Source organism: Dendroctonus ponderosae, unplaced genomic scaffold, assembly GCF_020466585.1.
Source record: "Dendroctonus ponderosae isolate FM_Combo_2020 unplaced genomic scaffold, Dpon_F_20191213v2 Dpon_F_20191213_8, whole genome shotgun sequence".
NCBI classification, from domain to species: domain Eukaryota; kingdom Metazoa; phylum Arthropoda; class Insecta; order Coleoptera; family Curculionidae; genus Dendroctonus; species Dendroctonus ponderosae.
The window spans coordinates 489,322-515,757 of NW_026019016.1; the positions used below are offsets into that span (position 1 = coordinate 489,322).

At 37.9% G+C, this 26,436-nt stretch overlaps 2 protein-coding genes across 2 annotated transcripts; one reads left to right on the forward strand and one right to left on the reverse strand.

The window, feature by feature from the left end:
- Positions 1 to 1,126: 1,126 nt before the first annotated feature.
- On the forward strand, positions 1,127 to 13,944 carry LOC109544879 (UDP-glycosyltransferase UGT5). Its single transcript, XM_019915291.2, has 5 exons — positions 1,127 to 1,411; positions 1,470 to 2,291; positions 2,350 to 2,569; positions 2,623 to 7,325; positions 13,800 to 13,944. The coding sequence occupies exons 1-4, from the start codon at positions 1,132 to 1,134 to the stop codon at positions 2,888 to 2,890; spliced, it is 1,590 nt and encodes a 529-aa protein (XP_019770850.1). The 5' UTR covers positions 1,127 to 1,131; the 3' UTR covers positions 2,891 to 7,325; positions 13,800 to 13,944.
- Positions 13,945 to 16,363: 2,419 nt separating this feature from the next.
- On the reverse strand, positions 16,364 to 24,973 carry LOC109544802 (cold shock domain-containing protein E1). The gene is made up of 16 exons (XM_019915151.2): positions 24,872 to 24,973; positions 22,163 to 22,775; positions 21,891 to 22,104; positions 21,626 to 21,764; positions 21,364 to 21,540; positions 21,074 to 21,273; positions 20,809 to 21,016; positions 20,529 to 20,755; positions 20,334 to 20,476; positions 20,084 to 20,273; positions 19,794 to 20,034; positions 19,520 to 19,731; positions 19,340 to 19,458; positions 19,090 to 19,281; positions 18,766 to 19,033; positions 16,364 to 18,704 (listed from the first exon to the last, which is right to left on the reverse strand). The coding sequence occupies exons 2-16, from the start codon at positions 22,260 to 22,262 to the stop codon at positions 18,536 to 18,538; spliced, it is 2,799 nt and encodes a 932-aa protein (XP_019770710.1). The 5' UTR covers positions 22,263 to 22,775; positions 24,872 to 24,973; the 3' UTR covers positions 16,364 to 18,535.
- Between the last annotated feature and the right edge of the window lie 1,463 nt (positions 24,974 to 26,436).

A 26,436-nucleotide genomic window follows, 5' to 3' on the forward strand; every position in this document is an offset into this window, starting at 1 on the left:
CGAAAGACGCTCTGAGACGTACCTTACAAACTGATGTGAAAAAAAATTATACGATGGAAACACTCCAGAAAATCTCCAGGAAAAACCATAATGTCATAAGAGCTGATATTTCAAGGACGTATTACAAGTTGTTCGATGGACTTTTTCCGAAGAAATAGACCTCCCGGACTGGGAAACATCTAATTAAAAATTATTTGTTTTTCGTGCATTTTTGTACACCCTGTACCAATTCCAATTAGGAATAAACACTTTCTTGTGAGGCAGCCAGTGTCTCATTGAAAATGGGATTAGAAACACTTATTCATTCTCTCAAAACTCAACGTCTCAAGCATGCAGCACCACCGTGTATTTTTTATAACCCGTGGATGATTATTGATTAGTAATCTATTTTCTTGGCCTCATTTGCCACTGGAACTGTTAACTCAACAGAAAATGGCTTTAAGCCTTGGTATGCATGCCAAGGCTTAAAGCAGCAACAACGCTACACATAAAAATTGATGATGGTGGAAAAATACACCGAAACGTATTTTGATTAATAAATAGAGACAATAAATGACTGAAACCCAGGAATAAATTTGAATTGGAATTGAAATACAGTCAGGAAAGTATATACAATTTCCTCTATTTTCCACGCCATTCAAGTTCTTTCGATAAAAACTGAACCTCGACCTGTAAATCATGCACTTTTTGCCAGTACAGGAAATGTTCCGATAGAAATGACTGACGACTATGAACATACATACATACTATCGACATTGATAAAAAATCATCAATGTGTATTTGCATTGGCTGAGGGTCAAAGTATCACGTCAAGTATACCAGGGACATTGATTACCTCTGGCGGAAAGGAAGCTTGATAGATGAAGGACGGATTTCACTCATAATGAAGATCATACTGTTTATGAAAAATCAATTTCTCCTTTCCCTAATTTTCTGCCAGAACAGAATCCCGTTCAGGATCATTCATCAAACCAGGACAATAAATTCTTAATAAAGAACTTGACTTCTGTCGTGGATTTCTCCAATCTCCGAAGCCATTCGTTCAAGGCTTCCGTCGTTCAGTCGAATACCTCAAACCACCCTGGTAGCTAACACAGATAACACAATATATGAACCAATCTGATAAGAGTGATGATAACAATTAAACACACAGCGAGCATCACCAATCACGGGTCAGTCATGAAGCAGTTCAGTGCCATCCTTCTGCTCCTTGGCTTTTTCAGCGCAGGCTCGGAAGGCCTTCGGCTGCTGCTGGTGTTTCCGCCCCCTTACCGAAGCCACTACATTCTTGGAAACGCGCTTGGGAAAGGCCTGGCCCGTCTGGGGCACAATGTTACCCTCATCTCCTACTACAAGGATCCCAATCCGCCCCCGAATTTCCGGGAGATTGTTGTGGATGACCGACCCCAGAGTGAGACTGAAGCTCTGCTGAACCGGGAGGTTTGAGTGATAGATTTAATCGATTCCAGTCGCTCCGCTTAGTGGAGGGGTCCAGAGGAACATGTTCGAAATGGAGAGTCTGTCCCCATACGCTATCCTGCTCCATCTCACGAAATCTGCGGGGCCGGTGTATACCGAGCCAGCGCTCAACCACACCAAAGTGCGCGCACTGCTTGCTTCAGAGGAGCAGTTTGACGCCGTGATTGTTGAGCAGTTCTTCAATGACGCCCTCAAATATTTCGCCCACCACTTCCAGGCCCCACTGATCGTCTTCAGTACTGTCGGCTCCAATCGCTGGGTCAACAAGCTGGTGGCCAATCCAGAGAACCCTAGCTACGTGCCGGATGTGCTGCTCAGCTTCTCTGGGCAGATGACGTTCCAGCAACGGCTCTACAACCTGGTGTTTGGGCTGGTCAGCGACGTTGTTTGCTACCGCTTCATCTACCCTCAACAGGACGCGCTGTTGAGGAAGCATTACCCAGAGGCGCCTCCTTTAGAGACTCTGCTCTACAATGTGTCGCTGGTACTGATCAATTCACACGAGAGTATCAATGAGGCGGCGCCTCTGGTGCCCAACATGGTCCACATTGGCGGCTTCCACATCGACACGCCCAAGGAACTGCCCCCGGACTTAAAGGAGTTTATGGACGGCGCATCCAAGGGCGTGATATACTTCAGCTTGGGGTCGAACTTGAACGCCGCCAACATGCCAAAGGAAAAACAGGCGGTGTTTTTGGAGGTGCTGAGAAACCGGGAGGAGAAGGTGCTTTGGAAGTGGGATGGCGATGTTTTTGAGGATCAGCCCTCCAATGTCAAGATCTCCAAGTGGTTTCCTCAGCAGGCCGTGTTGGGTGAGTGCAACGTTTGGCGTCCCTTCAATCTTCTGCAGGTTCAATGGGCCTTTTCCAGCCCACCCGAACTGCAAGCTCTTCATCTCCCATGGAGGTTTGCTGAGCACGACCGAAACCGTTTCCCTAGGGGTTCCAGTGCTGGCCATCCCGATCTTCGCCGACCAGAAGCTAAACGCCGGCCGCATCCAGGCCAAAGGCTTCGGTCTGACCATTCCCTTCTCCCAGATGACGCGAAACTCTTTGAACGCCGCCCTGGACGATCTTCTGGATAATCCGAAGTGAGCCTCCATTCGACTTCCGGCCGGCCGGATTTAAGTCACACGAATTTCAGGTATCGCCGTAACGTGCAAATGGGTTCGCGCCTACTACATGACCGCCCCATAGAGCCAATGGCATTGGCCGACTACTGGATCCGATATGTAGTCAGGCACAAGGGGGCGCACCATTTAAGGGTGGCAGGGACTCGACTGCCCCTTTTCCGCTACTTTATGCTGGATCAATTGGGGGTTTTCTTGGGCGTTTTGATACTGGCAGGGTGGCTGCTTAGCAGGACGCGCAGGGTATTTAGCAAGAGCACGCTGAAGGCGAAGGAAGAGTAAAATGTCCGAGTAGATATCCAACGTTTTGCTGGTAGCAAGATTCAAAACCGTAGAAAGGCGGCAGTCTTGTGTGAATAAGGTGTAATTTATTGCATGGTTAAAGTTTCCGGCTTCGACTCAATCGTTTAAAGTTTCATCTTTTTTAAATGAATCCAAGGACAGGTAATAATCCAGTTATTATAATCTTATCGTTATTAAAACTTACCTCATAATTGATAAAAAGAGAATGTAATGTGTACCAATTATGAGGTGAGTTTTTCAAATGTTTTGCTCCCCCAAAAGGAAAGGGTTTTTTCTTAAGAACTAATGAATGCTTTAACGCTTTGTAAATTACAGTTTTTGTACAACATAATTTAATTGTAAATTGGTGTTTGTAGTTTGTATGAATTTTAAATCTGATGATGGCGCTGTTGTCTCGATATACAAATTTTTATTTCACATTTTGACTGAAACCGAGGATGGATAAGAATATAATAATTTGTCCTTTTCGTATTTTTTGATAATTTGTTTTAATTCAAAGGCAAAACAACCCGAGTGCTTTTTTGCATAAAAATGTATTTAAAAAAATTATTTAGTTATTGAGTAGAAGTGTTTGTCCTTAATTTGAGTCTCTCCGTAACACAGACTAATTTAATTTACAAGCTAAGAATTTTCCATTGCAAGAAAACTTTGACTATTCATATCTCTAAATAAACCGTTTGTGACTAACCCTTCAATTACAATATTCTTCGACCAAATCTATTCAATACCATCCATACTTATCTCATTCTATCCTCGGTAGCTTCTACTGAAATATACTCCCATTATCATTATCTACTTAACATATTTTGAATCGCATCTCAATCATATTATCCATGTTTCTTTCGACAGGCAGAACTTGTTTTATTGTGCGACTAGAGAGATAATGCTGGCTGAAGCATTCAATTAATTAATTAAATATACACCTGGATTTATCTTCGTTCCGATATGAATGCCTATTCGGGAGTTTTTCAGGTATCAGCTAGGCAGCTAACTTCGGCATACGTTTCTTGTTGAAGATAGCCGGGCATTGTTTATATCGCTTATTACCATACTGAAGTGTCTCAGGAAAAGTTTACTTAGCAATTAGCGTAATGGGAAAATATTGGCTTATCGAATGGAAGCTTGATTACACACTCTCTTCAAACAATAATGGAAAAATAGACATCAAAACTAACGCCCAAGCACAGTGTAAAAAACGCACTTTAAAGGCAACGGTAAAAAGGCAGAATCGCGGGCAAGCATTTCGACAATGGCAAAATCCAGTTCTCAGCAGGTTGAGTTCTCTAATAGACTGGCGGCTTGTCTTGACGAAATAATCATCATTCAAAAGGTACAAGTGAAACATAATTGGGCGCAGCGGGTGCAAGCCGCCGCATCACTCTGTACAACATTATTATTGAAAGCAACGAAAAATGAACACGCAGTGTGGCAAATAGATGGAAAACACTAAAAGCGAACAGAAAAAACCCAGTCTAGAATAATCAATCAACAGCCTAATCATTAGTTCTTTATGTCGGTAATTTGCATAGCCTGCTGCTTTCAACTTCCTGCTTTTGCAATATATCTGGAATTTTTAATTTTGAAAGTTCCAAACTTACTAATCGGTGCGAATCTTGAAAAATCATTAAAACACATTGCCTGAGAAATGGTTGCAAACGTTTCATCAAATCACTGAAGGGCATCACGACGAGTAATTGCGTTTTTGTTATCTCATTTCAAAAGGCAAAACGGAAAAATATTCAACGCAAAAATACGAAATAGAATGAAAACCTCATGCAACTGTAAGAGCATGTTTAACAAGTGAATTCACTAGTCATGGCCTCGAATAGGCAAATGGAATCAAGTTGTCGGCAACAGATTGGATGCAAAAAGGCCATGTAAAACAGACCCCCTGCACGTTCCATCTGTACTGAACACTTTGATTTAAGAATAATGTGTCATCGTAATAAATAACTGTTTTCATCGCGATTCTTATTTATGTCTTCATTAACTCCAATCAATCCATCACGTGTAGCGTTCCAATAGAAAAATGGCAATTTTAATAACAAACCAACGGTATAATTAATGATATAAATCGAAAAAACAAATCAATCACCACACTAATTCCCTACATGTTATAAATATTTGTTATCAATAAATCAGATTTAAATATTCAAATCATTCTGGCACCATTAAGAAAATTTGTCATTAATTAAATTACCTAATTTATCCAAACACAAAAGCCCAAGACACACCTCGACGATCAAATAATTCTTCGGATGCCTTCGGCGTCTAAAATACGAGGTATTCGAAATTAAGAATGTCTTCTGCAATTCAAAGATTACGGACACATTAAAGGAACCGTATCTAGAATTTATCATCTTTTATATTCGTGAAATTTACATAACAACGAATGCATAATTAAATATGTTAGATTAAACAGGATTAGTCTGAAATATTTTTGTTTCGTCTATATAAAGATATATTTTTCTTACATTTACATAAAAGGCTTTTCAGCTTTGCATCATTTCGGACATATTTATGATCATTAATGGTTTAAGAACAAGTAGAAACTATTAGGAAATGGTTAGATTGATTATTAAGCCGGGTTCTGTTTAATTGAAGAAAACAACGCTAATGGCTTTAAGCGAACTTTCAACATAAATCGATAAAATAAACAACAAAGGTACAATAGATATTTTAGAACCTCCACCCACTGAATTTTTCAGTCTGACATCGAAACGAATATCGAAAAACAACATCATAAATCGATTGAATTAATTTACATGTTAACACCTATTACAGCGTATTTCTTTGTGGAAATGAAATGCTGCCACCGGCCACTACAGAAATGATGATTGGTTCCGATAAATTTAGGCGTGGACAAATTAAACTGTTCAGATATATTTAAGTAGGAGGTGTAAGTTATTAGGTAGAACCTGATTTAGGTAATATTACAGCTACGGGCTTTGCTTAATAAATTTACCGCCGCCTTTAATTATTTCTCTATAGAAAGTCTTAACGTGGGAAACGACTTATATACGACGAATAGTTGTAAAAATCCAGACATTTTCCAATCCTTGCTCTTCCAGAAAACCCGCAAAATTTCCTAGACCTTAATTAAGATAAAGTTTTAATCGGTGCAATAATCCTATCGGAAACATTTGAAAACTGTCGGCTACACACAATAAAGCCCCACTGAACATTAAAGCATTTTAATTACAAAGTCGTCCAGTAGCAGCAGTGGCACGGTTAAAATTCTCACTTAGAATTCCAGCAATCTATGGGCTGTTAAAATGACTGCTTTTTCTGAAAAGACATCGCACTAAAGAGCCTTAAAAACAATCCACTAGCTGGTTCATGGTTACCGGTTTGCGTTTATGTTGAGGACGAAAATTCTCTAGTAATATGAACAAGAAACTGAAGGCATTGAAGCCAGCACCGCGCAGACTGTTCCTTCTATCATTACACCTCAACACCTTCCTTCAAATCATCAAAAGATTTTCCAAGTTCCACAGATCGAGGCAAAATCGCATGTTTTTACATGAAATATTCCCCGGTACATGAACTATACCGCTCCCGGTTTTTTTGTGGCATTTCGGGGAAGCCTGCAAAGTGATCTTCCTCACGAAAGACATTCTCTACATATTAGGGCGTTTAAAAACTTGCATGGATGCTTAAGTGGTTGTACGTGAACCCATACTAACTTGGCTGATGATCGTTTACGAGTGCCTTGCTCAGTGGTCTAACTTGTTCTTATCGGTTCAAGGAAGACGTTCGTACGTTACCTCATAAATCGAGAAACCCATTTGGACAACAATCACACGGCGAACGCAAAAAATCTGGAACTTCCAGAGTATTGACGCTTTTTGCAGAAAAGCGAATAACAAAAGGTAAAATCATCGCTTAAAATTTCATTCTGTTGGGATTTTTTAAAGCAACATGTACAAGTCCCAGACGTGGTTCAGCAGTATTAAACAGGAGCTATAAAAATAAAATTCGACCTAAATACCGAAAACTCTTCAGAGGCGTTTTGCTGCCGAACAACAGCTTTTGAACACTCAGAACAACTTTCTTGTCCTGTGTTTCAAACACCATCACCATCTGAAGCGGAGATAATCTGGAAATCGAATTTTCTTGGGCTTCATACGAGTGTTAATCAGAAGTTTTCCCGATTAGTTGCAGGATCTGAAGCTTTGATAAAACCGTATGCTATACACGAAACGTTACACCTAAAGCTACTCGTGACTAATAAATATGCGGCATATTTCGGGAATTTTAAGTGTCAAAAATTAAATGACAAAACTCCGAGTACCGTGTAGAAATTCTCGTTATTTTTAATGGCCAGTGGCTTAAACGTCCCAAAAATTCCTCTACTACTTATATCTCAGTTATGATCATCTAGCTATAAATTTTGTCAACCGAACGGCCACTGGTAAGCCTAGTTTAGTGCAATAACACAACTAATTAGAATTAAAGTCAGTTGAAGTGTGCACAAGTGTAATAAAAATTAGCTTTCTGATAAAATTTTGTAGCTTTTTAAGAATAAAGCTTATTTTCTCCAAACACACCCTCTACATATGCTGGGGTGCATCTTATGTGGCGTCCAGACCTGACGAGTCAAACCTAAGTTGAGCCTAAGCCGCGGCAAATTCTTTTGATGTTTCATCAAAACACCAACAGAAAATGGATCGTCTATGTAGTGAAGTACAGTTATTAAAGCTCTTATATTTAAACATATTAAATGTCTAGTATACATATTGAGAAATTTTTGAATATTTGAAAAACAATAATTTTATGAGAAAATTCAAAATATACAAATTTTAAATGACGGGTTTGGGTATAATAATGTAACGTAACATTTTGACGAATCATCAAAGGGATTTGCCGCGGCTCAGGCTCAGCTCGTTAGGGCTAGATCCCAATAAGACCCGAATTATTTGAGCTAAAAAAGCACGTTTGGAGTATTCGAAATTTCTTGGAGTTTATCTGCGAAACCATCTAACAAAACCCTCTCAATTAGCGCTGGATTATATTGGGGGTGTTTTGACTACTTGCACAAAGCTTGCCAAACTGAGCTAAACACTTTTGGGCAAATGCCGCCTACATTTACCGATCTATGAGAGCCTCACGAAGGAAATCAATTATTTGATGGATATACCCCACTGACATTCAAACAAGAAAATCATCGATGACTTAATATTCAATTACTTCGCTTTAAATAATCTTATATCTTGATTCACGTCAGTAACTCTTAATTGCCAGCATGTCAATAAAGGTTTCTGGCGGATAAGATCGCTGATTGTAATCTCATTTTTATACAAGAGTCCTTGGGTGTTTTTACTCTACATCAAATATATTCTATTAGCCAATAAAGACGACACGCAAACGAAATTATGACCATCGAGAATTCGTAAATTGATGTGCTTTAGAATGCTTTGTCATCCCTTAGTTATTGGACAGAATGTGGAGTAAATGGCAGCGATAAATTGGCCCTGAATTAGTTACGGGTGCCTTTTTCAGGTGCGCTCGTTTAAATTATTATCCGAAAAATACGACCTTAATTGATACAATTACAATTAATAAACAACAATTTTGAGCGATTAAAAATATTTATTGTGAATTTTTTGACTCTAAACGCCTCTTTATTAATTCGGCATCGTCTGCCAGCTTGTAATTAACAAGTAACGGAATTCGCTCGCATTGTGTACACGTTATTAATAACGAAAACATGACGATAAAGTGCCATTAAACCGCTCAGTGGGCACCAACGCCCAGGTGGTAAGTTCGGCATGCAAAGTGTTGCTTAAAAATGCAAATAAATCGACTAATTACAAAATGAGTGCGACTATCATAAGCCAATTAAGAGACGATCTCGTAATCGCGTGCAATAATTTTTCCGCCGGTCATTTTGAAGGCCGATAAATAATCGTTCCAGTAATTAACCTTTACGAACCGAACGGCCTAACTAAATTAACTTGTATACTCGTATGCTTTGGTGTTAAGTAAATTATAAATGTTCAGTAACTCTTGCTGCGCTTCACTGATTTGAAGTAGCATTCGGGGAAGTCAAGCTCCTTTCAAATGATTAAGAATTACTATGTTACTAAGGATGCTAATAGACGCTCTTTTACAGCTATGCCAGTTAACAGGTTTTCGTATGTGTGCTGCCTAAAGAATAGAGAAGGTAATTTTCGAAACACCATTAATATTAATTTGTTGGGTTTCTGCACTCGATACCATAAGTAAGTAATCCTCTTAGTCTGTAATTAAACTCGAAATCCGCTCAATTCCTAATGCATTCAAATCCGGTGAACCTTTGTTTCAATCTGTCAAGTCTCGTATCTAAAACGATCGCGACAGAGTACAGGAAAAGTAACCAGCTTAACTTAAAAATTAAACCCTAATAACCGCTTAACAGTTAACATTGGTGGGTTAATGAATTCACGTCCACTTTAAGGCATCGAAAGCACCTTATATGCGACAATTTATACGTCCAAATTATTAGGTATAGTATATAAAGCCTTAAAAAAAATTTAACGGTCGGGATATTTTCGATCGTATTGAGCGAAATGCGATTAAATCTCTTAATCCTCGTTGGTTCCATCGACACGACGATCCGGTTTTCCTCGTTAAGTAAAATATGAAGTGTTGAATCAGTTAAATCAGTACCCACTAAAATGATAACTGTAATACTATTCAATAACTGCCAGTTATCGAAATGAGGAATTACGGGACATAAATTATACAAAGCTGATTTGTACTAAAACGGATGAACCTGAATAGGACTAAAAATCGAGACTTCAGCAAAAGCACCAAGAAATATAAGCCATATTGAATCCAAAGAGGATATCGGCAAGCGGGGCGTTGAAAATTTATTTAGCAAAAAAATATAAACAGATACCAGACCAGACTTAATTGCAAATTTCATTGCCTTCCGAACAGCTTCTGCAATCAATAGTAAGAAGCGTTTCAAAACCAAGCCAAATTATTTTTTTTCGCTAAAGTTTCATCATTTTTTATTTTTTAAAACAAAGCTTTTTATCGAATAAAAGTTATTCTGTACATATGAGTTCCATGTGAGATTTGTGCATGTTCTTGCGCAAATAAATGTCGAACGGCGACTTGCTCAAATATCCGCGAAAACCACATGTAACTTTGAAAAATTCCTAAAACTTTTTTCATTTGTAGAGCAGACTTTGTCCTACCGATGTGATACAAAAGTGACTTTCTAACTGCAAATTCCTAAGCCAATAAATGTCGAACTGCGACATGCTGAAATATCCGCGCAAACCACATGCAACTTTTGAAAAATTCGTGAAAATCCGGTGATGACTGAAAATCGAAACTTTTAACACTTGCAGACGAACCTCTGCCCTACAAAATACAAGCAACAGCCACTATCTGACTTCATTAGTTTCTGCTCAAATAGCCTAAACCGCGGTCTGCAAAGGCAATGGCAAAAAATCAAGTTTCCAAATTGTCAAACATTGCCAATTGCCAGAGAAGAAACAAGACCTTTTAACACAAAAATTTTTCCGACAAAATAATCAACAAATCGGTTTAAATAAAGAGCTTCTTGCTTCAAGCTCGTACACCTCACAGATAAGAATGTGTCTTTTCTAATTAAACTGGAGTAGTTCTACTAAATAGCATTACCATAAATTATGAGCAGCTGTCCGGTAAAAACGCATACAATTTTAAGCAAGATCGCATCAGACTTGGTTCTGACATTAATGATAATAAATCATACGAAATATGATCCCCCACTAGAACAGTTTTCTGGTTCCCTTTCAGCAATTATAAATACGACAACGATCTGAAACTTCTTCTCCCACACAATGCGAGTTAATTATAACATACTTCCAAATCGTTTTATATCTATGCAAATGACAGTTTTAAAACTCTGGCCCCGAATTAAGCCCAGTTTTATGGGATTCGAGATACGGATATCCTTTGAGAACTGACCACTCAGATAATTACCAAACGTATCTTTCTTATCTTCGGGTTTATTGGTGCAATTTTTCTAAATCAGCCTCCCATTAAAAATAATCTCCAAATTAAATAGCGCTTAATTTAAATTGATCGAAATTTAAATCGAAATCGGGTTTAATTGTTTTGCTTGCCGTTATCGACTAGTATAAATGACGAACATGCTACTTTAAAAAAATCTATTTAAATGAAGCATTTATTAAGGATAGCTTCTTCCATTCCCATACACTTGTAAATTATAACTCTGGTTGGGAGCCGATTATTTATTAGTTTAATTGTGTGTCTTAAATAAAATAAACATTAAAGATAACTTCTCTTAAGCAAACATGGCTCTACAAGGCGCATGGTAATATTTAAGAGCGCGATTACTTTATAGTGTTCCCAAGAAGGATGCTTAAATTACTGTTTAAAAAACGGCTTATTTTATGAGCAAGTTTTCAGGATTAGATAGGGCATGCAAACGGGTAAAGCGATTTAGCGAATATTACCACATCCTTTCTTGGATTTTAATATGCAACTAGATTGAAGTTGAAGCAATATTTTGTATAAATCAATTGTTTGTAAGTAAAATATAATGAGAAATGCTGAATCTATTCAACAAATGAGAGCAATAACTTATTTCCAGTTCGCTTCAATTAATTCCTTTGCTTTCCACCTTCTTGAGCCCAACTAATAATAAGAGAGACGAAATTCCCTGCGGACATACCCAGTACTGAAATTCGAACTGAAATCGTCTCGAAAGACGGGCATTTTGAAATTATTACTTGCGATGTAATTAAATTCAAAGCAATATATCACAGGATTGTTAGTTAGCTTCACTCCAGCCCATAAATTGCAAACAATCTTAGCTATTTATATTAGTGTTAATCAGAGATTTGCCTATTAAATGAAAATAAATAAAGCAGAGATAAATTATTAATTTTACACACTGGCAGAATTGCGATTTGATGATAAGCGCAAAGCAATGTCGACAAATAAACGCACAATGATCAAGCCAAAGTCAATCGCAACAAGAAATCATATAAATCGCGATGTTCAATCAAAGAGTCAACTAATTGAATTGTTCAATTTTTTTTCTCTTCTAAATCGAATCATCAATAGGTATGAGAAAAATCAGTGCAAAAATAGTGCGAGCAAAATTTGAGCAACAAATATTTGGCTAATAATTAACTTGATAAGAAATCTCTTGAATAAGTGTTACAACATGGAACACGGCTCTTTCTTCTCCAAACGAAAAAACAGTGAAGATAAGGCAAAATCGCACCTATAAATAAAGCGAGATAAGTCCGCAAGATCTAAATAAAACTTCAATAAAGGAAACTCGTTCCTGCCTTTCATGGGCTGGGTTATTGAAGTAACATGGAGATATATTGCTTCGCATTTAATTACTTGGCGAGTAATAATTTTAAGGTATTGTGTCTAAGATACATTTCAAACATGTTACTGTAATTGTTTCGCATGGGATTTGAATAATTTTTCGCATTTAGTTCAATGTCTCGTTAATAAAATCGAATGCAATTCTAGTTGTTGGCATTCTTCACTTCCACACCTTCGAAAAGACGCAAAGTGGTAACTTTTAAGGATTTCCGCCAGCACTTTGCTAGCAAATGGCTCGCTTGTGTTCATTGTTATGTAATTGATTTTTCTGACTGAAACAATGCCGGATAAATCCGACATATACGTACATCTGAAGCTAATTGAAAAACAACGAAGAGCCCATGGAAGATCTTGCTGTAGGAAGAAAATATTATCGCAATCCCGTATCATTTTCAGCCCACGCATTATTTCACTTCCTCGAAGGTTTTCATTGTTTGTAAGATTCTGATGAAAAACGCACCCACTATCTGTGGAAGTTCGAAAAGGTAATAATAAATGATAATTGAAACCGTTAGATCATATTTATTAAGAAATTGGCGTCTCTGGCTATTAGGCAAAGGAGGATTGTTATTACGAAGTATCAAGGATAGCATGAGCCTGTACTATCCTCATTCCACGAAAACTGAATGGAATTTTCCCAAAGCCCCAATTGATAACATTTCATTGTTTTTAAGTAGTTACAACGTGGCGATTGGACGCACAATTAATATTGACGGAAATTGCGTTTGTCGTGTAATAAATCCATTCTCCTTGCACTTTCTGGACCCTTTACATCCGTTATCGACAACAATAATAATTGTAAGCCATTTCAAGTAGATTTAATAACCCAGTGTACAGAGGCCAACGATCTTTATTATCAGCAAAGACACAGAACGCACTGCACTATCAGGATGAACCAGTAGCGCAACCAATAACAGCGCAGCAGTTTGGAAAATCACATTGACCAACCAAAAATCCTTATCTTCTAGACATATTCTGGGTATTTCCATATTTGCACAGAAAAAACTTAAAAATAGGCCGGTGGTAAACTGAATCAAATATTAAGAGAAGCACCTTCCCTCCACATCAAATATAAATGGATAAGAATCACCAGAGATCGTCAGAGGATGGTTGAAGGTATATAAAGAAACAGCAGATAAATAACGTTGCAAGTATGAGGCAATGAGGGCAGAAGAATCAATGGGTTAGTAACGCCACTGGAGATTGATATTAAAAGGACATCATCAAAGATTCCCAATAAATATGTTGAAAATAGTACGGGCCTGTCCGCCTGCAGTGTGGGTACTAAAATTAGATGTAATTAAATTTCCGGGATTATTTTTAGACATTTAGGCTTAGATCAGTTTTTCGAAACGAACTTATTCAAATAGAGTATAGAGAATATGTTTGTAAATAATTTGCTGGTTAGTGCGATTTTTCTTTTAGGTAAGTCTAGATTTATTCAACCATTTTGCGCTTGGGGCCATTAGGACATTGTTAGATAATAATTGATTGGCCAATTAAACAGCCTCAGTGATCGTCAAAAAATGCATCATTCCAGGTATCAATTACTGCTTAACTTGCGAAACTGGACAAACTAAACAGGGATGTTTAATACGCGATAGAGTTTGCTCTTGCGGTTATGGGTGCATTTCCGATTACCGGTATGACAATATGCAGGAATGCCAAGCTGCATTAAAAGGTAAGCTAAACCTTTATTATGCGAGATATAAGAGAATATTTCATGGGTGCCGTTATTGTTTTTTGTGCCACCCTGTGAAATAATGCAATTATTTGTACATTTTGCGCATGCGCACGATGAATAACGGATTTACATATTAAGAAAGGACTGTTGGAGCCGGTTCTGTTCAATTGGAGCGATGGTTTCCGGCATAATTCACTAAGAAACCCATTTTTTGTTAGAAGTTTTGCGTAATTGTTTCTTGAATGGATCTGAAGGAAAACGCAAAACAAAAATTATCTAAACCACTTTAGACTATTGCTGTGGTTCAGTCACGCCAGTAAAAGTTTTCACTCTGTATATATGTAGAACCGTCGAGCGCCCCTAAATGGGTACACATTTATACACGAACGATGTTTATGTTGAAAACTGTTACTCACCCTGAATATTCAAATTCAATCCATTTTCATATAGAGGTAGAATCTTGGAATTCTAGACACTTGTATACCTGACAGTTCACCTCAAATGGCGGAAGCACGAGAAGTTATTGCATTTGCGCTGCTTTAATTCCAAATATGGCCGCCTGATTGTCAAGATAACTTCAGAAACACTGCCGCTTTTCCGCATTAAAACACTTTCCCCGGTTTCGAAAATTAGAACGAACGCGAGATTGCTAACTTAACTTCCCGGAAATAAAGCGCTTTCGGGTGGAAATTTGTTTTTTTTTTGGTTTTTCACGCGTTTTGGGTGGACTTTACACGTTAAAACGGCCTCGAAATTTGTGGAGAGGGCATGGCCGTTGAACTTAACAACCAATGACCCTGACTATCTAGTTGTCTCTTTTCAATACTCACACTTTTTCATTGTTTTCTTTCTAATTAATATAAAAATTGTTGAAATGTGTCAGTAAAAATGTCTAAGAATGTCAGAAAATATGCAGATCGCATAAACTTGAAAAATTACACTATTTGGTATATAAAAAACAGAAATGCATTTTAAGGTAAAAAGAAGGATATTTGTAAAACCAACAATCCCTGCCTGCATGGAGGAACGTGCATCCAAATCTCTCAACAGCCCGGCTACAAGTGCAGATGCGAAGGAACCGGATTTTTCGGCATGAGATGCCATAGAGGTGAGCCAGAAAAAGCATCAAACAACCTTCAGATAAACCCCTCAATGTCCTCAAATCCCTATTCAATAATCAACGCTCTGACAAAGAAAAAAAATCCAAACAGCCTGCAATGATAACCCCATTAACTACATCACGATAACATGGACGGAAAACATTCATTAAAACCGAATAAAACCATATGGAGCTCACAATCATTACAAGAGTTACATATGTTTACAAGAAAGATAACAAAAGCAATTATATAAATTTTAAGTCAACGTCTTTTTTATATCATTCAGGTCATCAGCAAAACCGCACTTTGTACAAAAACTTATCCTGAATCCGCACATTTATACAAAAAATGACGCATAAAAACACATCGATGTTTGCAGCATTGGGGAAAAACGAAATCACTTTGCTTTGTGTAGACTCAGCAAATTCTTAAAACAAAAATTTTGAAGAATAGAAACTGCATTGAATATCACTAAGAATTCAGTAATTTATGTTGCGCGAATGTTGCTTAGAAAGCTTGCAAAGCGCAGAAAACAGCGTTTTGATACCCAAATTCAACAAAGGCAAAGCTTTGTTTAATATTATTATTATTTTAATTTAAATAAAACAATAGACATTTAGTGGCAAAAAATTGCCGAATTCGAACATAAAATTAAAAAACGATTCTCAAATCACTGCAAATTAAAATATTGAAGCGGTTTTTGGAAGCAAATATTTTAAACGCTTCTGATGTGCATTTTTAAGCCATTTCATAACAAGGAAATATTGAAATATTTTCCAGTCAGTGGTTTCGAGCATAATTTCAACCGGATACGCTACAAAATTTTCAGATAATTTACCGCAATTGCTTTCTTTGGTTGCAATTTGGATTTGAAAAATTGATTAAAAAATCCACCAAACTGCGAAAAAAAGCAAAAATTTATGCTAGATGCAAACTTTGTGTAGTAATTTAATGTTAGAAGGAATGTTTCGAGATGTGTTAATCCTAGACACTGCCAAGACCGGTTTCGAGCGCACCAGCTCTCATCAACTGGGTTGAGCCTGAAAATAACACGTACAAAAGCAAGTTTCGTCGGTGTAATTTTCAGGCAAAATCCCGCTGATGAGAGCTGATGCGCTCGAAACCGGCCTGAGATTAGCACATTTCCAAATAAGTACTCACATCAGAAATTAATCGGAAAATTTGTCTTTCCGTTTTAGCATGTCCCATCCCAGGAGCAGGCCGAGTTGGAAACATTTTCCCATACGAATGTATAGTAATATAAAACTATATAAAGTATTTTAATTGTAGGTACGTGTAAAGGTGATTTAATAAAAAATGGCCAATTGGAATCGATTTAATTGAAATCCGCCGATAATAATGATGTCACTTTATTTGCTTTTAAACTAAAACAATTTTACAAATAGGAGATAATCCACATTTAATATTTAAATTTTTTGTTATCAATAATAATAATAATCGTAATCATCATAATATTATAAACAGCATCACAGTACCCACATCAGCACGTGTTGAGACAATTTCATATAAAAACTCATACTTTGTTATACAATTTGCAAACTGACGCCTGGGGTTAAATTTTGCCGAGGAAAAAATTCGTTTCCTTTGAATCGAAATGACTAAACTATCACAGTGGGTCAAAATACATAAAGCAAGGCCACATGGAAGTCTACTAAAATACCACACCGCAGTAATATTAGCCGAGACTAGATCGATTTTACCTCATTCCTAAGGAAGGAAAAGTAAAACGGGTTTGGACAAATGACTGAAACACTACACAACTAAGCGCAAACCCCAAAACACTTTGGCACAAATACTGAAAAGCCTTTGTTATTGCTAAACTTCCAGAGGAATGAAGTAAAACGAAACATGTTTTAACAGGTAGGTAACCTTCTCTGTTCGTTTGCCTTAGCATGAACATGTTACAACTATTCATATATTCATATACACGACGATATGTTCCTAAAACTACAATATTCACTGGCATTAAACACTACTATGACTTCCAATTTACTATAAAATACTACAGATGAATCAGCTAGTTTCGCACTGGGTCTGTTCACGTAATGTTCAGAAATTTGTTTAAAAAAATTATATCCAGTCGATACAAAGGAAATATATTACTTTGCTATCTAAACGTCTTTATGTCTACGTCCTAGTCTAGACTAAATTACTCAAACAAATCCAAATAACTTTCTTTTAACTGCAATACTAAATAGTTGACAAAGCAGCATCTTTAATACCACACTTGAATAATTCAATGACTTGCTCGGGAATTGATTATTGAAATATATTGCAGACTATTAGCCAATAAAATAGCAAGAATAATTGCATACAATATTTAATCTCAAGAAGACGAGCAACTCTGATAAAGCACTTAGGTAGTAAGCGAAAGTATGTTTTTTTATGGAAGAGCATCCGGCTTTAAACCCTTAAATTTCCTGAAAGCGCTTTGGGTTACTCCCACAACTTCCACTCTACTGATAAGTTAAAAGCTGTGTATGGCCAGGTAGAAGTTAAAACAGTGTTGTTTCCCGAATGAAAAGGAACTGATAAGTAGCGAGAACATTTTAATGCTGAAATAAATTTGTTAATTGGAAAACGGAAAGCTACTGGTCCAGAGCTAAGTTATTATATGAACCCTTAGGCGCCGATAGAACGATTGATTAGTGATTTCGCGAAAATTGTTTATCTACACAGCGGACATTCGAAAAACCTTTGTCTAAATCACTCTGTACAAAGAAAAAGTATTATGTGGCGGGTAGGTACTGCATATTGACTGCAACACTATGGTTTACCTAGAGGAATTACCTTAAAACACCAAAATAAAAGAAACTAAAAAATACTTACATTGTACAGTTTTACTTGCAGTCTTTCTAGTTTTATATTTTATTCATACTCTAATGCCTTAACTCTGTACTCTAAGGATAAATTCATTGTATTTATATATTTGTCAATGGATTATCTTTTTTTTATTTTTGGTTTTTATCAAGCAGTGTTTATATTACTTAGTTTACGATTTATATGATACTTTTTTGCGATCGCACCCAATATACCAGCAAATCACCATCATGAGCGCCACCCGATACTAATACTAGGCGAAACACATGAAAGGCGATTTGGAATTATTCGAATTTTTAAACGAAATGTCTAGTTCCAAATGCTAGGAATGGCAGCATAATACACCGTGAAGTCGGGGTTTCAAAGAAATTATTCTCTTCGTCTATAAAGCGAGTTCAATTTGCTCTTTTCACACTTTCCTTCATGGCTTTGAATACGAACTAAAAAACTGGATAAGACTCAATCAGTTTCTCAGATAGCTAAATGTCGTTTTGGTCTATTTTTATCAACAACTCACTCTTTAACACACTTTCAAATTTCAAAAGCAGTTGCAGATGGCAAGAGGCAACTGAAAGAATGTGGATTCAACGGTTTTTATTTTTACCTATTTTGTGTGTTTTCTTGGGGGAGTTTGGCAAACATATGCAATAACTATTCGTGTACGGAGCCAGGAAGCCGATGCACCCGAAAGTCGGGAGAGAAACCCTTTGTACCATCAGGCCCCTTTGGTTGTCTCACCACTAGTAACTTAGGCCCTGTATCGTCCAGGGAAACAGTTCTCAGTCTACTTATAAGTCTTTCCGGTCTAGCTAGCACATCACTAGAAGAACGTGGTGTTTAAATTAACTACTCAGCAAATGTTTTAAAAAACCTGAACTTACTTGACTTTAACAACGTGACAAGCAGAAGATTTGCCACTTCGGTGATTGGTAACTAAGACGAATTCAACGGTATCGCCCACATTCAAGGCCACAGTGTCTTTTACTTCAGTCATATGGAAAAACAGCTTCTTGCCTTCTTCGATTTCATAGGCGAGAAAGCCAAACTGGCCTTTGATAGCGTCAACTGTGGCGCGCAGTTTCTTGCGAACAGCAACTATGTTGGCTGCCCGATTGGTGGAATCTACTTGGAACTGTACTTGGTCGCCCGCTAGAATAATAAACTCACAAAAACTGTCCGGATTGCAAGCGGTTTTATCGACTTACCTTGAAGTAGTTCGCGTTTGTTTGCCAGTCCCACTATGCCAAATTCGTACTCTTCGGAGTTCTCTTCGGGTGACTCTGTCCGGATTTTAATCAGACCAGAGTACTCCGGTTGGTCAGGTTTGACGGATCTTAGCGGACGAATTACCACTCCATCCAGTATATCTTCGTGAACGGCTGGCAATTCAATAGAACCTAATGGGGGGAAAACAGCAATAAAAACTTACGCCCAAGCGTTGTAAAAACTATCAACCTTTGGGGATTATTTTCACGTTTTCTGCTGTTGAGCACGACCCAGAATTCCCGCGGCTTGCCAAGTTATACTCCACTTCTTGGCCCAGTTGTAAGGTGCTCGAGTCTCCTTCAAAGTTACTGAAAAAAACCGAAAACCAATTTTATTAATCCACCTTGCAGCTAAACCGAAAAATTGTACCTGAAATGGAAAAACACTTCGTTGTCATGTTGGGTTGTTTCAATAAAGCCAAATCCATCCTTCAAAGCGGCTATAAATCCTTGATATATTTGACTATTCGTCCTGGTTATGTTATGCTTAATGCCGTTGCTTTGGATAGCTGATTGGGTGATTTGAACCTTTACCGCTATGAATTCTTTTGTTCGCTTTACTTGATTTACATCGAATTGTACCTGAGAAACGATTGATAATCATAATTGGCTTCCATGCACGATGGATTTGCGCTATCTAATACCTTATCGCCAACTCTGGGTAAATGCTTAATATCACAATCCTTCGTGTAGTAAGCTATGGTTTTCTTGATACCGTTGACATTGTAACTAATAAACCCAGGTTCGCTAGTCTCGTTTGTTGTTCCATTTTGCATTTTCGATGGGCTTCTGTTCAACCAATTGCTGATGGGGATTTCCTTTGTTATTACACCCGTCATATCGCTGTCGATGGTTACCTCGAATTGTACTGTGCCTCGAGGCAAGCTGAAATGGACAATTTTCATACCAGCATTACCGACTCGGGATATCCTACCATTTCATGCGAATTGCGTTCTGCCGGTTATCTTTGTGGCCAGTATTGTAGGAGTTCGCTTGATCCTGGATTGCAGTAAATTCGAACTCGTCACCGACTTGCAAATTATTGGTATGATTCACATCGAGAATCTCGTTAAAATGAAAAAAGAGTCGAGCCTCCCTGTCAACGCATTTCAAGAAACCGAAGCCTGAAACAGATTGAACAAGTTGATTGTAATCGCTCGGGCATTTTATAGCCGGAAATGTACCATCTTTCAATGACGCCACTACGCCTTGTTCCCGCTTTTCTCCAGAAGCTGCAAAACTCTCATCTAATAAAACGATATGAGTAGCCCGATCTAACGCATCCCTCCGATCAGTGGCTATTTGGAACTTGACCCAGTCGCCGTACCTACAATATTGCAACATTTGGCAAATTTTAATTCGGCACCTCGGCTGTTTACCTCAGCGTAAAGTCGCCCATCTGATCCTTCTCGCTAAAGGAAATTTCTCGGATTTCCTTCGAGTCATCTACTTTGTACGTGATTCGACCGGGAAGAGGCTCATTTGCCGACCTGGGGCTTTTGTCGATGGCTTTAGTAACTTGCCCCTTTAGAGTGTCCATCTTGAGATCTTCGAAGATGACAGTACCAGGGACCAACTTCGTGATGTTGCACGCAACTTCCTTGCCCTGCAAAAACAAACCATCAGATCTACTAAATTCGCTGCTTTGCGGAACCGTACATTTCGTGTATGAATAGTGTACTCTACATCATCCCCCAATCTTAACTCTTCTTTGGTTTTTGCTTCAGAGAAATGGAAGAATATTTCCTTTACCACATCGGCACGTTCGATAAAACCAAAACTGTCTTTCAGCGAACAGACAACTCCTTGGTATTTGACTGGATGTTTGGGGTTTTCTAGGCGTACATGGCACGCTCCCAGATTTCCTCTAGAAATATGCAGTTTCGCTGCGCTTCAATAATAGGGGTGGGTGGCTTAAACTTACCGGTTATTGGTGGCGATCTGAAAACTGACTCGATCTCCAGACCGTAAAACTACATTTCCTTCTACATCGTCTTTTGTGTAGGGTAAGAAAAAACATTCACCTCTATTTTCGTAACTAATTCTGCCCATTGTGTCTCCCCCCGAACCTTCGCCTTTGACCTCAGTAGTAACTGTACCGGTAACGCGCTCTTCACTCATTACCTGCAAAAAATGTACTTCATAGTTTTCAAGTTTGATTAGAAGCCTTGTTTTCAATAGTAGACTTCGTCCAACCAGCGATTTTTTTATTACCTCAGGAGCAATTTTAGTTACAGCACTGGCAATCGGTTTACCAGTCCGTCTATCATAAGTCATTTCGAATTCAACCGGATCTCCAATTTTCAAGTGCTCAATGTTGCCGGTGAATTGGCTAAAATGGAAAAACAAGCGTGCTTGCCGTTCACAGCACTGGATAAACCCGTATGAATGCTGCAATAATAAATAAAGAAACCATCAGCAAGGGTGTTTTTCCGTGATCAGTAACGGTTAAATTGTGTTCAATTAACATACTCACCAGCAGTTTTTCAATGATGCCAGTTTCCCGGGTTCCCATGTTAGCGGCATTTGACGAATCATTATTATAGCTGCTACTACTAACGCTATTTCCATTTGAAAATATGTTTGATGATGTATTCATGGAACTATCACCTGAGCTGAAAATCAAGTGAACCATTCAAGAAAGGAGCTCGTGTTCTATTACCTAAGAAAAATTTACTGAAATGACCACTGGTTCAAGTGGCTTCAAGCTGTATGGCGTTTGAGAACGGAGGTTCATGTACCTGTTAAAGACATTATTGCTATCCATTGAAAAGGTTCCAATCGCTGGAAAGTTCCTGGCAGAAGCATGAGTGGTGCTGGAAGAGCTGTAAAGCCCATTGCTGTAAGACATTTGACTGGAACTGGCCTTTTCCGTTCCCAGGATCGGAAACTCCTGGCTGAACCTGGTATTCGAGCCAGATCGGTTGAAGTTGAATGAAGTCGATGATCGTTTACCTGAAACCAAAAAAATCCATCCATGTTCGTTGAACGAGCAACAGAAGCTCCGCCATACCGTTACTGGTCATAGTCTTGAAGTCAATAATAGGTTCTTGATCCAAAGTGTCGGGGGGCGGCTGGAACGATTTCCACTGAGGATTGTTCGACATGTTCATTCACTGCTTCTTGATTAAACTTCTTCACGTCTTATCGTTTCTTAAGTGTAGCGAATATCACAGAATGGTTATCCGGTATTTGAAAAATACCCCACAATACAGAAGCTGATGTATGGTATGGATCTATCAGAAGAAAAACGACCGCAGCACAATGCGGCTTACAAAATGGATCAACAAAAGCTACTCGCTTCGAAATTAATCGATTTCCAGTTAACAGTCCACACAGTAGTTTTATAAATCCATTGTTATCAATAATAAGTAGGAAACATAAAAAAATCGTCCAGAATAATGTTATTTAAAAATTATGCGTTCACAGTCACTCAAAAATTTTTATGGAGTTGTGATAACAGAAAAGTAAATTAAAAATCCTCAGATGTCTTCAATGCGTGCTGGGTGCGTATTGTGCTGTAATGCTCGAGATATTTTTGTCCATAAGGCCAGTCGTTACACAGGTTAAAACACAGGATACTTTTGATTTTCTACACTAAATTTTGAGATTCTTAGTTACACAAGCTGAAAAGAAGAAACACCGTATTAGAAAACCTACAGTAATACTAAGGCGGATGAATCCGCCTAGCAAAGAACAGTTAATTATCTTAATTAACTTTGCAACTTTGTTGGTGACATTTTATGTGTTAAACCATACAGATTAAGGACTTGCTGTGAGAACCAGGCAGTTGCTTTCTTAACATTATAGATTATTTATATTAATGTAAAGCAGATTGATTCGAATATTGTGACAAGTTCAGTTTAATAAACATAACGCGATAATCACTATTTAGTTCAATTTATTCAAGAGGGACTAATGGCGCATCCTGTTCTAAGGCTGGTAAACATACACGAATATCTATCACGTATGCAATGATATTTCGTTCGTAATTATTAAGACAGCCGAATATTTATGTTGATGCTGTTTTTGTAAATAGTTCGCTGATTAGATAACGCGATTTTTGTTCAATTCCAGCTGGTAACGTTCACGTTAAATTCGTCATCCCATCTTGATTGTTATGATAAATAACATTCATTTTTGCTTTGATTACAGCGGTTACATGTGCTACAGCTAGAGTAAAAAACTTGGAACTGCTACTGAATAAGAAAGCGAATAGTTGTTGCACCAAAACGCTATAAATTTATTACAATATTGTGTGCACTTAAATGGCTGATTAATTAGATAAATACCATTAATCAGCACACCTCACCATAATTGCATTGTTCCCCAGCAAATTGATTAGTACTATAAGTATGCCTCAATTGTGTAATACTTAGTTACTCAAGTACATGCATTAATATCAGACAATGTGATTTTTTCCTGTCCAAGGCACTGGACAAAGTTAACAAAATAAATATAAACTTTTCATTCCTTTTTGGGTAATTCGCCTTAAAATGTTGTCGAACAGAGAGAGTTTTCTCACGATTTGAGAGTGCGGGGGATTAAACTTCAAGGGAATATTCAGGGCATCAATAGAAGACATTTGAGTCTTTTACTTGCTCTTTAGTGATTGCCCGCTATTGTTTTTGTAGATTTTCTTTGTTCGTCCCCTAAGCATAAATATCTGAAGCCTCAATTCCTGCCAGTGTTATTATTTCCTTAATCATATAAAATTTGGTGCTCGAAATGCCCAGTATTTGATGCTTTTTACTTCGGCTATTCATCTGCCTGTGTTTCTGCCAAACCTGCCCCATTTAGGGCTTCTTTACATCTTCTGACAAGCTTTTTCCGTCGACTCTTTCGGGCAGCTTTCCTAGCCCTAATAGCTTAAAGCCCAGTGTGTTTTTGACCGCTCTTAGCGATGCAAAAGTGTTTTACAATTACAAAACACTTCAACTGCATTTGCCTGCCGGTCAATCAAAACCAGCACACGTATGGAAACTTCCCAGTGCATCTGAACATGTGCCCGCTAAAACTCCAACGTGGTCTCAAAGACTTCGGTCTAAATATAACATTTTATTACAAAATCCTGAAGGTTAGAATCAATTGAATGTGGCATTCAACGATCTAATACGCACCTAAAACGCACGTTGTTGGGGCCGAAACAAAAATCTTCTCTAACCGATTGTAAAGAGCAAAAGAACAATCACAAATGGTTCAAAGCAAAGCTCGTCTGAGCTGGTTTTTTTCCCAAATTCTAGTTAATCGAAATCAAATGGCAGCATTAATGTTATTTTTAGTATGTCAACAAAATGGTTCCAGTTTGTTTTTGTGCGATTGCAGTGTTTTATTGAAACCGTTGAAAACACCATAGAAATTTGGGACAAGAGGGACTGTTGGGACCGAAGTATCGATTTACTAATAAAGAAATATCGTCGGGTGATGGATTAAAACTGTCTGTAAACCTGGAGCAATAAACGCTCATCGTAATCGTCGTTTAATCGGCGTTCTGAGGGGGTTTTGAATGGGCAGAGCTGCTTTGGCCGGAATCAAACACACAAAAGACAATTAATGAGGGTACAAGGGAACGACATTAAACCCGGATTATGGCGCTAATAGAACACTCACTGGGCTAGACCTAGTATAGGAACTTAACATTAGGATAATAAAATCAAGTTACGTACGTTTTTGAGATAGAATAGATGGAAATTTTGGAAAAATTGTGAAAATTTCAACTCACCACGACACAGCACAGCACTGACGACATGCCGCCATGTTGAATGTCAACATCGCTCGCACCCCGCTCCGCTCATCTTTAGACATGCTTTTCGCCTTGCGGGAAATCGCACCATTTGATTGGCTGGATTGGCTCAAATAAACAAAGAACGACATAGATTGGAAAAATTGTGCCTGCTTTCCCACATTATCATCTGCTTATTTTTCCATTTTCGGCAAAATTTCCTTGCAATATCAATACTTAATTAAAAACTATTGCTTTTAGGTCTAAAATACTTTTCAGCAGCGGGATTGTTTAATGATTTGAGGATTTTAGACTGCAGAAGTTCTGACGTCATAGCGGTGTTGATGTGTGAGTCATTTGAACAATGTGCGATTTCGTATTGTGCTTGACTTTGACAAAAAGTGGACAAAAATATCAAGATATTTTTATGTAGTGACAGTGACAGTTCTACGTTTATGTCTGTCAGAGTCAAATTTTGGGATTAAAAAATTAGTGTTGTGTGGTTTTTTGAGGAAAATAGTGTTCAACCTGGGTTTACTGGGTGCTTAAATGCCGTGGCTGCTTTGGTGTTGGACGTGCATTTCTCTGTTCAATTAGACAGTCGCAATTCATAGAGACAAGTACTTGTCTTTGATGAGCAGTCTGTGCCATTGACTGAGTGTAGGTGTAAACATGGAGGCAATTTTCCATGAAAAGGTAAATAATCGGGTTTTTTTCGAGTTAAAAAACACTGTGGATGGAGTTTTGCGAAATTAATCGCGCTGAGAGCATGACGTTGTAATCTGTGAGTAACGGTGTAATCGTGTATTCACTGGGTGATGCGTGTTGTCTCTAAGGCTTCTAACTCTTTCAAGACCAGATACTTTTTGAAACAGGTCTTGAAACGCTCTATCAAAAATTGTTCATAACAACTGGTTGAATATTTCCAATCGTTTTGTTGTTGATATTTTTGCTTATAAACAGTATCTTATTCAGTAAGTATGTCATATTATCAGTAAGTATGTCTCCTAGATTTGGGCCTAAATCAAGGGCGGGTCCAGGTAGGGGGGGTCATGGGGGTCATGACCACGTCAAAACCACGCAAATCTAAAACTTCTTGAATTCAAGCCTTTTTTTGAGAAATCTGCCAACATTTCCCCATCCATGCTTCACTTTCTAAAAAGGCCATTTATTTCTGTCTAGAATGATGTACAAATGAGCGTTTTTGCGTCCGAGAAATGAGCAAAAATGGGACGGAAAACACGAAATGTTGGCATAATTCTTGCACCTAAGTGTCTGATATTCAAATTTCGCTTTCTGGGTCAAAACTACTCGAATTTCCTCACTCACGTTGTCACGACTGAATCGAGTTTTTAATTTTCTATCCAACGATGCCAAAACGAATTCTGTGGCTCGAATGGTTCTTGAGAAACTTCGAAAAAAGCAGCGTCATGTTAGAGTGGATTTTGCAACTCAAAACAAAACCACGCTAATCTAAAACTTCTTGAATTCAAGCATTTTTTGAGAAAACTGCCAACATTTCCTTATCGATAGTTCACTTTCTAAAAAGGCCATTTATTTCTGTC

Coding starts and splice junctions, on each gene's coding strand:
- LOC109544802 (XM_019915151.2), bottom strand. CDS start 22,262: ATGAACATGTCGAACAATCCTCAGTGGAAATCGTTCCAGCCGCCCCCC. Junction 21,765..21,890: donor AGCAATAATGTCTTTAACAG/GTACATGAACCT, acceptor CTTGATTTTCAG/CTCAGGTGATAGTTCCATGA. Junction 19,459..19,519: donor GAAGTGTTTTTCCATTTCAG/GTACAATTTTTC, acceptor GGTTTTTTTCAG/TAACTTTGAAGGAGACTCGA.
- LOC109544879 (XM_019915291.2), top strand. CDS start 1,132: ATGATAACAATTAAACACACAGCGAGCATCACCAATCACGGGTCAGTC. Junction 1,412..1,469: donor TGTGGATGACCGACCCCAGA/GTGAGACTGAAG, acceptor AATCGATTCCAG/TCGCTCCGCTTAGTGGAGGG. Junction 2,570..2,622: donor GATCTTCTGGATAATCCGAA/GTGAGCCTCCAT, acceptor CACGAATTTCAG/GTATCGCCGTAACGTGCAAA.